Source organism: Protopterus annectens, chromosome 2.part0 (genome assembly GCF_019279795.1).
Source record: "Protopterus annectens isolate FY-2018-M chromosome 2.part0, PAN1.0, whole genome shotgun sequence".
In the NCBI taxonomy this organism is placed as follows: Eukaryota; Metazoa; Chordata; order Ceratodontiformes; family Protopteridae; genus Protopterus; species Protopterus annectens.
This window is the reverse complement of record NC_056728.1, coordinates 412,983,981-412,996,764: the sequence shown is the minus strand read 5'-3', so window position 1 is coordinate 412,996,764 and position 12,784 is coordinate 412,983,981. Positions and strand designations below refer to the sequence as shown.

Genomic DNA, 12,784 nt, shown 5'->3' with positions numbered 1-12,784 from the left:
TAGGGCCTGTAGCTCTGATATGCTCAATGCTGAAGTTATTGGAAGTAGAAGAAGGAAGGTGCCCTTCATGAAAGCTTTGATAATTCTACGAGGAGCTAAAGTCACATGCTTTTCTCTGCTATGAAAATTGGGAACAGCAGCTAACTGGACCTTAATGGTAGAATAACTGCCCCAGCCTGGAAAATGAATGCCAGGAAATCAAAGACTGCAGGGAGAGGAACTGCAAATGATCCAGGAACCTTTGGGATGCCCAAATAGAAAATCTCTTCCATTTACTTATGTAAATTCCCCTGGTAGGTGGTCTCTGGGAAGAAGTAAGAATGTGAATTACTGGGGAAGACAGCCTGGACTGAGTAGCCATCAGTGGAGGTGATGAAACTAAATGGTTAACTTGAGTGCCTGAATGTCCAGATGAGGCATGCCAGAAGGGTGAGAGAGAAGTTCTGGATTGGGATCCAGTACCAGGGGGAATCAAATGGGGGCAGAGAAAGGGAAATCACACATGAAGAGACCAGAACAAGGCAACGAGGGTGACTGTGATCTTCTTCTCTGATGATTTGTACAGAAACTTTGGCATCAGAGGAGTAGTGGGAAAGGCATCGATATGACTGGGGGGTGGGTCAAATGTGCATTGGAGCATCCCTCAGTGAATCCCTAACCAGGGCGCTCAGGGCAAAGAACCTGCTGTTCTTGTTAAGGGGCGACGCAAAAACATTGCAGCATGGCTGGCCCCATTTACAAAAATTTGTTTTGCCACTGTAGGAGTGAGAGACCACTTGTGAGGTAGGAGGGTAGCTCAACCCTGTCCACCAGAACACCGGACTTTCCCAGTATATGCATTACTACCAGAATGCAACTGGAAGATATCGACAACTGACATGCATCACTTCTCGGCATAACAGATAGAAACATGTTCCCGCTTGTTTGGTGATGTACCAGATGACTGACATGTTGTCTGTTAGGACAGAAATCATCCCTAGAGAAAGGACACCCTGGATGGATTCCAATGCTAGGAGAACTGCCCTCATTTCTAGAACACTGATGTGGAGACTGGCCTCTGCTGGAGACCACATGCCTTAGACCGACTTCCCCATATAATGCCCCGCACCCTAGCTGGGAAGTGTCTGTGGTCATAGTGGCCTTGGAGGGAAGATAGAAATGGATGACCCTGAAATACCTCGGGAGACTGAATTCACCATGTTATGTGTCTCCTACAAATGCTTGTCAGATAAATCCAAAAACTCATGAGTTGCTACATGATGGGCCATTGTACTGCAAGTGTCCACTGTAGAACCCACATGTAATATCTAGCCAGAGGGACAAGGGTGATGGAGGCCTCCATTGATCCCAAAAGCTGGAGAACGAAGCTGGCTGCTGACATCGGACAGGACAGAGCACTTAGTGCCTGGCTTTGTAGGCTGGACAATCTGCAGTCTTGCAGCTTTGCTATCCTGGTTGTTGTATCTAGATTGACACCTATGAATTCCAACATCTGAATCAGAAGAAAGTGAGCTTTGTCCAGATTTATTGTGATTCCACGACTGGAAGCAAAGATGGAGAAGGTAGTCCCTGGCCTGAATGAGAAGAGACCTGGTAGGAGTGGAAATGAGCCAGCCATCTAGATATGGGAACACTCAGAACCCTTGCAGTCTGAGGTGAGCTACGACAACTGCAATACACTTGATGAACACCTGAGAGGCTGTGGTGAGACCAAAGGGCAGGGTTCTGAACTGAAAATGACTGGCTTCTAGCCTTAAGTGGAGAAACCTTCTGGGCCACCTGTCCATTATAGTCTAATACGATGCATCTTGAAGATCTATCAAGAACATCCAAACATCCTTCCTCAACAGGTGAGAGGGATGGACTGTACCATGATCATCTAGAACTTCATGTGTCTGACATACTGGTTTAGATGACTGAGGTCCAAAATTGGCCTGAGGTCCCTGTTCTTCTTTGGCACAATAAAGAACCTTGAGCAAATTCCGGACCTGTGTTGGTCTAGGGGGACCTTTTGGATTACTCACTTGTCTAGCAGCTTTTTTATTTCTACAGCAGCTGGCTTCCTTTGAGGTTGGCACATTGGGGGATTTCTTTATTGAAAAAGGGAAGTAAAGAAAGGGAATGGAATAGCCTCTGGTTATGATCCTCTGCACCAAAATATTTTTGGTGATGGATGTCGGGCCCTCTGAGTGCAGATATTGATAAGGTCTCTTGGAGAAAGAACGCATGAAGCCTTGATTTTGTGGGGCCCCCTCTGCTTTGTGGGATATGTCCGCTATTAGAATTCCATCCTCTGCCCCAGGGTTGGGGTCTATCTCCAGGTGTTTCTGGGGAAAACCCTTGGGACTTCTGGAACCACAGCTTATTAGCCCCTCCTCTCCTTCTGGATTCTACAGAAGGACCTCTGGGTGTAGAGAACAGTATGCCTACAGCAAAAAGGGTTTTCCTGTCTTGATCACTTCTTTAGAGCATGTCTTTGATTTTTGGTCCAAAAAGGGTAGAACCATCAAAAGAGGAACTGACAAAGGGCATCATGATAGGCTCTGCAAAGGGACAGAGGTTCATCCAGGCATGTCACATTATGTTAATGCCTGTGCCAGCAGCTCTCAAAATGCCCTCAGTTGTATCAGACATCAGGTGCATGGAAGCATTTTATAGGGATTGTAGGATGGCCAGCTGTGAGCCCACAGTTTTCTTTTCCTCCGCAGACATGTAACCTGAGAGAGATTTAGAAAGTTTCTTAGTCAAATCTCTCTGAAATCTTGTCATGTGTGCCAGATAATTCAGCACCTTCAGAGTGAAAGGAGGTGAAGAATAAATTTGCTTTCAAAACCTGTCCAAAACCCTAGACTCCCTGTTAGGGGATGGACAGATGAGCTTTCTTGGGCCAGCTCTTTTTTGGTTGCTGCCACTACTACCATGGCATACACTACTGGGCTCTTGCTCCAATGCTGGTAATCCTTTGGTGCCACAAGAAATGTATCAAATTTCCAGGGAATAGATTCAGCCGCATCTACTTCCTTCCATGCTCGCAAAGATATTAACTCCATCTCATCGGCTGGGGGTGGGTGGGTGGGGAAACCACCCAAGAAGTAGATAAGCCAGATCTGAGGACTTCACGAAACACTGATTCCTCTTTGGATGGGACTTTGGAGGACCAATCACATTTATTTTTCAAGAGTTTGAGGATTTCCCCAAATCCTCAAATGAGATGTCTTCAGGTGATCGGGGGGGGGGGGGCTTCCTCATCATTGAAATTCATGTCTTTAGTGAGAAACTCCTGGGTGGAGTCAACATGCCTCCTCTTGCACATATGATTCCGAGGGGCCTCTGCGGAGGGATACTCTGAACAGGACTCAGAAAACTGAGCGGGATCCTGAATGTGGACTGTCATGAGGCTCAGGGGAACCGGCTGTCTCAATGGGATAGGAGGAGGAGCAGGAACAGGACTAAATGCTTTTTGCTGGGGGACGGGCAGAGCAAAGAAACTAAGGGAAGTCCACTCACCAGAAATGGAGACACCTCTTTCTACTGCTTTGGAAGCAGAAGCAGAGGGGAATCCAACACTGCTCCAGCAGAAGCCAAAGCTTCCAAACTGAGCTGGTCCCAGGAACAGATCCTACTCTGCTCAGAGGCTAACATCAAAGCTGAGCTATCAAGCACCGAGGTTCCAAGAGTAAAGGAAGGCTCCAACAACTTCAGAGTCAATCCCCAACCCCCAGAACTGGCACCGATAATTCAGCTCAATGATCTTTCCAGACCTGAGACACTAGGAATCTGTTGGATCAGAGATGTTACCAGAGTGGAAGCTGACCACGACTTCAGGTCCAAACAGGACAGTCCCTGGGAGAACCTCAGATACAAAATACCTAAAACGAGAAGGTAGATTGTGGTAGAGGCCACCATAGGTAGGTGTGAAGAGCCAAAGCTCATGGGTCAGAGGGATCCTGAGGAATTTTTTCATCCTATCCATATCTGCTATCAGGCTCCTGGTGGACCAGACTGATCTGGTGGAAGAAGGGGTGGAGGGAGGTCTAGAGGATCTGTAAACAGGTCTCTCGCAAGAAAGGGGAGGAGGAGGAGAATGGCTCTGGAGAAAATCTATACTCCGGCAAGGGAAGAGTCTGCGATCTAATGACTATCGGATGTTTTGGTGATGCAGCCAGAGAAGTCACCAATGAGGGGGAACAGTTGGTGGGAGAGCTTCCTGTGATCCTTGCCTTCTTCCCTGGGCTTGTCTCCACTCTTCTCAATTTCTGTCTGTCTAAAGGCTTTTTTGCAGATAACACAGACATTCCCTTGCATGGTTTTCCCGCAGAGGCTGGGAGAAATTCCTTAAGCACAAACTTGAAGAGCTGTTCAAGAACAGCCCACTGGCCCAACGCAGTCTTCATCATGGTGGGCACTGCTCAAACAGTATATGCATTTCAGTTGGGCATCTTAATTTGGAATTTTGTGGCCACAGGCCATACAATTTTAAACCCAGAAGGCTTACTGGACACGAATGAAAGCAATACACCTAAATGCCAAAAAATAATAATCCTGTGAAAACAAAAACAACAACAGTAATAGTACACACTACTAGACTACTATAAGGGAGCAAAAGAAAAGGGTGCCAAAGAAGTGAAAAGATGAAAATAAGAAGGAGCAGATTTTTTTTTTTTTGTAAGGGGAAAAACAGGTGAAAGAGGTACTACAAAAAAAAAATACTAATTAAGCAAAGAAAGATATAAATTGTGTAACAGAACTTAGCTGAGGCAAGCCTGACTGAGGAACCACATCTGTACTCGAAGAGTGGCAAATGAGATCTGAGGTAATGTTGGGGAAAGGAGGCTATTATGGTTAAGGGGAGGAAGATGAGCTAGGGATCCAAAAGTCTAGAGTGGACACAGTAAAATCCAAGGATGAATACAAAGACCCATCTCTTGAGGAATCGACAGAAGAGACAACAACAGATAACATGGTTAAATCCACCCATCCACAAATCCTTTTCACATTTTCTGCACATGGGGTCGGAGTGTCACTTTTACTGTGGCAATAATCTACAGCCAAGGTGTACATCGCCAGGTGGCTAGACCTGCTACAGTAGCTCTTCCACACACACACACACACACACACACACACACACACACACACACACACACACACACACACACACACACACACACACACCTATGGCCAATTTAGAATGTCCAGTCCACCCACTGCATGCCTTTGGAATGTGGGAGGAAACTGGAACACCCAGAGGAAACCCACATGAACACAGGGAGGACATGCAGACTCTGCTCAGAAGGCACCCCAGCCAAGAAATGAACCAGAGAACATCTTGCTGTGCAGTGACAATGGCAACCACTGTGCCACCCTAAGATAACATGGTGCAATATACAAGGATTAAAGAACAGCTAGTGGTGGTTAAAGCCACTTAATGTAAGTATGTACTAGTAATTAAAGGTTGATACAGGAGTGACTATAAGGACTGTCCCATTTCAGTGCCTTAATGTAGACTAAATAGATAAGAAAATACATCTTTCATGGCACTATACAGGTTTATAACAAAGCGAGCAATCAAAAGAGACAGAAACCGAGGAAAGAGAGCGTGGATAATCAGAAACTCTGAATGTGATTAAAAGACAGCAGCTGGTATTTCAGGAATGAAAATTACAAAATCATAGAGTTGTGATGTAGAAGCCCATAAAACAAATACAATACAAAGATAAGTGTCGATCTCAATTCAGAAAGAAAAATGACATTACCCTGTACTGGGAAGGTGATGGTCAGTAAAAATGGGGACAGTGAATTACTTCTACATCACCTAGTACTGCTAATACTTAAGGGGTAATTATTGTGCTCACTTTCAAATGCTCTCAGAAATCAGAAATGTAACTTGTATGGCAGATTCTACATGCAGACTTCATGAGAAATATCTTAAAATGTTTGAGCCCCCCAGCAAAAGCTTCACAGAAAACCTCATCAGACGTTTATATCGGAACTAGGCATCATGAGAAAAGTGACACATAATGTCTTTACTAGAAAAGCATACTACTAATACATAAAAAAGATCTCAACGAGAAACCAACAAGACACACTATACATCACATTTCATTACTAAACATAAAAGAGTATGAGCTTTAAAAATCAGCAAAGGATAATGGGAGATCAGGCCATGCATACCTGTTTCAACTATACGGATTTCTGACGTATAGTGTGTTAGTACAATACAGTACCTACTTTTAATATTTCTGGTTAATTATACTAACAAAAACTATACAGTACTTAAAAAACAAAAATGAACATCAACTGCTGAAAACCATAGCACACTGATAACTGTATTTTGTGATCAAGGGACATTAAAAATGAAGTGTGTTTTACATTGGTACTTAAAATTACTCCAGTTTCAACTGCTAATTTAGAAGCCCTGATTTCAAAATATGTGTGATATGTATAACTGACATCAGCTCCTCACAGAAACTCAAAAAGTAGAAAATCCATTTTATTCTTCTGGTGCATGTTTTATATGCTGTATTCACACCACTCATTAGCTCGTATTAATGTAGTTCTGCAGTGAAGAATGAAGTTTGGTTTAAAGAAACTGATGTACTGTTTGGCTAAGACAATGAATGGCATTTACAAGTCTACCTGCAGAACAGAAAAGTAAGCATCTAAATGATAAATTCAGTCACTAAACAGAAAAAGATAACCTAAAGTGTATAAATTATGCAAACTGGATACTATTGATTAGGTTGAGATTCACATATCAGTTTTAAATTCTACAAGTATTCCTGGCAAAGTCTCCTAAGATACCAACTCTAACAATGAACTGAAATAAGAAAGTTAAATTAATTTAGAAAAGCATAAAACTTTGACAGCATTAACACATTTATTAGTTGACAAGAAACAAGTTAACTTTAACAGCATTAAACATTTATTAGCTGAAGAGATAGTTAAATTCAAGCATTTTTTTTCATTCTACCCTTACACAGCAAACCTCATGTAGCCTCGTCCTTAACTTACCCTCCAATCCCAATGATTAAAGTCTTCATTTTGCCTTGGTTCCAAGAATGGCTGCTCTGGTGCTCCTAACCTGTGCAATAAATGAAATGAAGCACGAGGTAACTTTTGCTCATTTTTTTTCAAAAGGAAGTACAGTTTCAAGCCCTTTAACTCGAATGTATTCAATATCTACAGTAAAACATGAGCTACATCATGTATGGAAGACAACTGATAACAGCAAACTACCAATTATCTTTCTGTAAAACTGTCTTGGCTTCTTCATAATGTGACCTGAAAGGAACTGCAAAAGCAACAGTAATCCAGCAGAAAACCCAGTCAATGCACTGTGTATGTGTATGTCTGAACAGAAACACAAATAAGAGAGCTTAAAAAATTGCAACAATGCATTACGTGCTTAGCAAAATGCATAACTGACAACACAAAAAAAATGCACGGTCTCGTTTCAAATAACTTTTCACATGAAGAGCAAATAACATTAACAGATATCTAACACAAGTGGTTCACTGCAAGAGGTCATGTGTGGCACAAATGTGCATGTGCACACATGCACATATTTTAGAGGGTCTGTATTAGAAGACCGAAGACGCATTCTTTCGAATGCGTCTTGGTCGAACTGAAAAGGCTGAAAATGGAAAATATCTAAGTGGCTGTTAAGCAAATTCTTTCCCTGGGAAAGAATTTGCTTGGCCGCTTTGGTACTTTGCCATTTTCGGCACTGTACTGTGGTCTCGGAGTTGGTATATGTAAGTAGGCAGGGTGTGGGGGGCATGGGTGGGAGGATGGCATAATGGTTAAAGTGTTTACCTTACAAATACAAGGTGCAGGGTTTAATTCTCACATGGGGTAATTCACTAAGCTTGAAATGGCCCACAAGGGTAGTTAGCCTAGTACCCCCCAATGAATGTAATGTTTGAGCTTAATTTATTTATTTATTTATTTTGTTGGAACAGCAATTTTTTTCCCTTGGAAAAAAATCGCTGTTCTAACACTTCGACATTGTAAGCTTTCGCTTACATTGGGTCGATTAATCACCGTCCGCTTTTTTAAGCGTTCAGTGATTTAATATACACCCATTTTAGATATACATATATCCTACATGGCATTCAACCAATTATGCTTAGATAAATGTTGAAAAGTAAACATTTAAAAGCTAACCTTATATTAAAATGTTATATACTGGCATACGATATCATTACCCATAGGTCAAATATCGCTGATCTTTAGAAAGAAATGTACTTAAGTTGTAAAATTAAGTTTGAACCTTAATGATAATAAGAAGTGTCAAAAGAACTGCCGAAACAGGTTGGCAAAATACATTAACTCCATAATTCATTCAGTAGCTTTATGTGGCAAATCTTTCCTGTGCTTGCTCCAGCCAAGAATCTTTCTAGTATTTAAGGCACTGCCTTTCTGTTTGTCCCTGTATGAAACACTGTGACATTCAGTATGGTCACAGTTGAGAATGGGGTCATGCTCATATGAACAACTGGTGGGGGAAATGCCTCTTGTCCATTATGTACAGCACAATATTTCCTCACACAACCCACACACTTAATAGTACAAGTCTTCCAGTTCTAAATAAGTTTACAAATGGCAGGGTTCAAAGACACTCTCCACACTGCATACAGCCAGTGCATAGGAATAAGTAAATGAAAGAACAGCTCAGTATACAAATACAGTGACTCAACCATGCACACTAGCTGTCATGGTAGACTTACTGGGAGAAACTTAATTGTGTCACTGGTATGCAAAGCAGCAGTGCAGCATACATAATGTCTGGTGCATGAGTCAGAGTACTGAGCCTTGCAAACCAAAGTCATCCAACAGCAAAGTGCTTTTAGTTAGATGGAAAGGGATACTGCCTATATTTAAGCTCCTAATATAACCAGTTCAGAGGAGAATATGATACCATGGTACATTTTCTTCACTGCAAAGCAAGGAAGGTTCCTAAGGCCCTTGTATGTAGTGCAGGAAAACCTGCATGTAAAATCATAATATTGCAAACAGTAAATTTTCTGCATATGAATGCATATACTGGTATGTATATACAAGGCTCACAGACCACATATTATGTGAACAAAGACACAAATAAGAGCAATTACAAAATTACAACAATGCATTATGTGCTTAGCAAAACTTCACTTTTAACAACATTAAAAAGTGTAGCATGTCTTGTTTCAGATAACTTTTCATATGAAGAGCAAATAACATTAACATACATCTAACACAAGTGGTTTACTTCAAGTGGTCATGCTGGGCACAAATGTACATGTGCACACATGTACATATTTTAGAAATACACATGTCCTGTATGCCGCATGTGCCCAACACTACATTATGACCCAATGTGCCATCACAGTGCATCACAGAAAAAAAGGACAAATAAAAAAAAAAGGAGAAAGACCACACACACAGCCCACAACAGCACATGTATCATGTAATGTAGACAGGCAATAACACCAACACTGAAAAACATCAAAAATAATGAGATACAAGTCTCTCTTATACACAGGCATGCAAAATGAGGCACACTAATTGAAGCTCTGTCCCTGAAATGTGTATTAGTTTGTGGGTTATCCTTTAGTGCACCAATCCTAGTATATCACAGCTATATCTATAGTACTACTATGCCTTTGTCAGGATCATGATGGGTAATGACAAACAATCCATGCATCATATACCGGCGCACAGCACATTGGTGATATGCGACAGTCTTTGTAATATTAGTATGTGTTCTGCTACATGTGACAAGACAGAGTGTGGGATGGATGTCACTATGCTCACAACAAAATGGGAGGCAGAGGTATCATCCTCATCACAGGCATAGAATGTCTCCAATCTATGCATGTTTTACTGTGTGGCTACTCTGAAAGACTTGTGTTCACTGCACCTTGTGCCAGGTTGAAGACACAGAAATCAACTGGGTGCTGCATTAGTACGTACTACATCTCACTACTCGGACAAGATTCCCCATGGATTTGAAGTACTGCACATTTTAAAAGGGATAAAAGGAATGGATGAGGGCTCTTTAGAAAAGGTAAGGAACAAATTACGTAGAAATAAATGGAATTTGTCAGAACAATACAAGGAGAATAATGTTCAGGAGGAGGAGTGAGGTTTAAGAGAAGGTAGGGATTGAGCAATTTATGTAATGTTGGGCTGAAAGCCAGTTGTTATAAAAAAAGAAAACATTTAATGCATAATGTGTACAAATGGAAAAAATGTTAATATGATTTGTTTTCTTTTCTATTAATGCATGTGTGCCTATGTCTTAAGTGGTAACTTAATTGAAGTCTGTAAAAAAAGAAAAAAAAAAGATTGCCCTGTGGAATAAAATGTTTATACATCTTCATGGACAACACTTACATGCACATGCTAGTCCTGTGCTGGGATGGCCAGCAGGTAACCTCACACCTGTCAAGGACTGGCCTTCTCTTGTTACACATATAAATTAATACTGTGACAGCTGTAAAAGAGGAGAAAGCATAGCACTATGACAGTGGCATCACAGACAGACTGTCCAAGTCTGTCTGGCTGTGTACTGCTGCACCACTGCGGTATGTCATTACTAGTCTTTTTAGAATAGTGTGTGGAATACAATGGGGACCATACTAGCTACCATGCACATATAAATTTATTGCTCAGAAATGCCACTGAATCCTGCCTGTACTCATTTTCCAAAATATTCAACTATGTTTTTTTCAATTTATCACTGCATACCTCCCTAAATATGTCTGAGTCCTGTGAATCCCAAAAGCAACTGCAAAATGACACATCAGCATCACATTCTCTACAATTCTTTCTGCGGCACACAGCATTACTCTATCAACTTCTTAACATTATTCATCAGTTATTTATTTATTTACTTTTTATAATTGTTTACCCACACTCGTCTGCTAAATTTGATTTCAGTGAAGGCCTGGGAGAAAAGCACTACTCAGGATTACATAAGATAATACAGAAAGTACAATACACCAGTATATAGTTGGCAAGAGATGCAGAGAAAATTATTATTGTACTTCTCATACACAGTCTTAGCTTAGCTAAAAGAAGACAGAGATGCAAAAGCCTCATATAAACGAGGGTCTAGAAATGAGGTGCTCAGCTACATCAAATAACAGGTTCATAAATAGATAACATTAGCAAAATTACATCTAAGAATTGTACTAACATAATACCGTTCAGTCATTTTCTAGAAATACTGTCTTGTAACATCAGTAAAGGTCAATTTATGTGTATCACATTTTGTTGACTGAAGGTATTGATTGACTGTAGGGTGGACAGTATCAGTATGTAGGGCAAGATGCTGGAAGATGAAAAGGGGTATTATGTAAAATAATAAGATTCCACAGTTTGAAACGCAAGCATAGAAAGCAGTAAAATAACAGGATTCTACAGGCGAGAGGAGGGAAGTATGTAGGTGGATACATGGCGTGTTAAAATAGTAAGGGTAAGTACAATTAGCAGTGGAAGGTCAGGCATACGGATGGGATATATGGTATGTTAAGATAAGCAGTGGTAGCAGTGGTACGAGGAGGACAAGGGAGTGAAAGTGAAATCTGGAAAAGTAATAATGGTGCAGTGGCAAACACTGTGTATGCTACTGCTGACATGCCACAGCAGTGTGCAAAAACAAATCCAAGAAGCAGCTAGATGAGTCATAAGTTTATTTTGAAAAAAGGCGATGGCTACAATTAGATCTAATATTCAAGGGTATGGAATGTAAAATCATATAAGCAATGTAGCTATTATTTGATTTTACAATAACTCACTGGTTTTGATGCTGTGATGTTAGTGGTCATTCAGGATTATCTATTTTGCAGAAGGCTGCAAACTGATGTGCATTTTACTCGTTTGTTAAAAATATTATGTATGGTAAGGAGTTGTGTGAGAATAATGCTTTACAGTTCTTGCTATGATAACTTTTGTAATACAGTGTAGAGATATTTTCTGTTTGGTAGGTTTGCTGCAAATTTGGCTATTTTATGCAAGCAATAATGCCTAACAAGGTGTGGATATTACTGTGGTAATAACACAATCCCAAGGCCTCTACACTTGTGGAAGGGTGTTATTTCCACAATAACACACATCCAAGAGGGATTTATTGCATTTGGAGAATGGGCTATCATGTCCTCCCCGTGGTCGAGTGACGTCTAAAGACATGCAGGTAGGTGCATGCATGAATGGGTGGTCCTTCTTTGAAGGTTGGGCATAGGGCTGGCAACTCGGCACTATAAAAATCCACTGCTAATCATTAGCGAACCGGAGTTCCACTGTGGTGACCCCTAACCGGGAAAAAAGACAAGGAGAATGAGCTATCAGTTAAACTGGTTTGCATTTATTCATTTTTATTAATATATATTTTTATATATTGCTGATGTAAAATAGTTCCCCAGCCTAATGTTTCAAATTTGCTATACTAAATGTATTTGCCATTGGAAGAAGTATTTTGCATCCAAAATATAACTAATGGAAATATTTAATGTCCACACACACATACTCAGAAGCACATACAGACAGACAAACTCACAGACAAATAACTAGAAACAAACATGCACACACAAACATTCAGAAGCATAAGAGAGTCAGACGCACACACAAATGTATGTATATATGCACTTAACACGCACTTTGCTGAGTGAACATATAGGGATTTGTCAGATGTCTCTAAAAAGAATGTATTGCATTACGATTCTTCATTCCCCCTTACTGTTTACGATTTTAGTGCTAAATGCTGCTTCTTTCAAACATGATTGTTTTAAAGTCAATAATG

The 12,784-nt window shown here is 40.8% G+C and overlaps 1 protein-coding gene across 2 annotated transcripts in view; it reads right to left on the bottom strand.

The window, feature by feature from the left end:
* NMRK1 (nicotinamide riboside kinase 1) overlaps nt 1–12,784 on the bottom strand; it is a 785,964-nt gene that overhangs the window by 566,171 nt on the left and 207,009 nt on the right. For both annotated transcript variants that reach the window (XM_044060845.1, XM_044060846.1), the window contains exon 3: nt 7,012–7,081. In XM_044060845.1, the coding sequence (XP_043916780.1) occupies nt 7,012–7,040 (29 nt within the window). In that variant the 5' untranslated portion in view covers nt 7,041–7,081. The remainder of the gene's footprint in view (nt 1–7,011; nt 7,082–12,784) is intronic.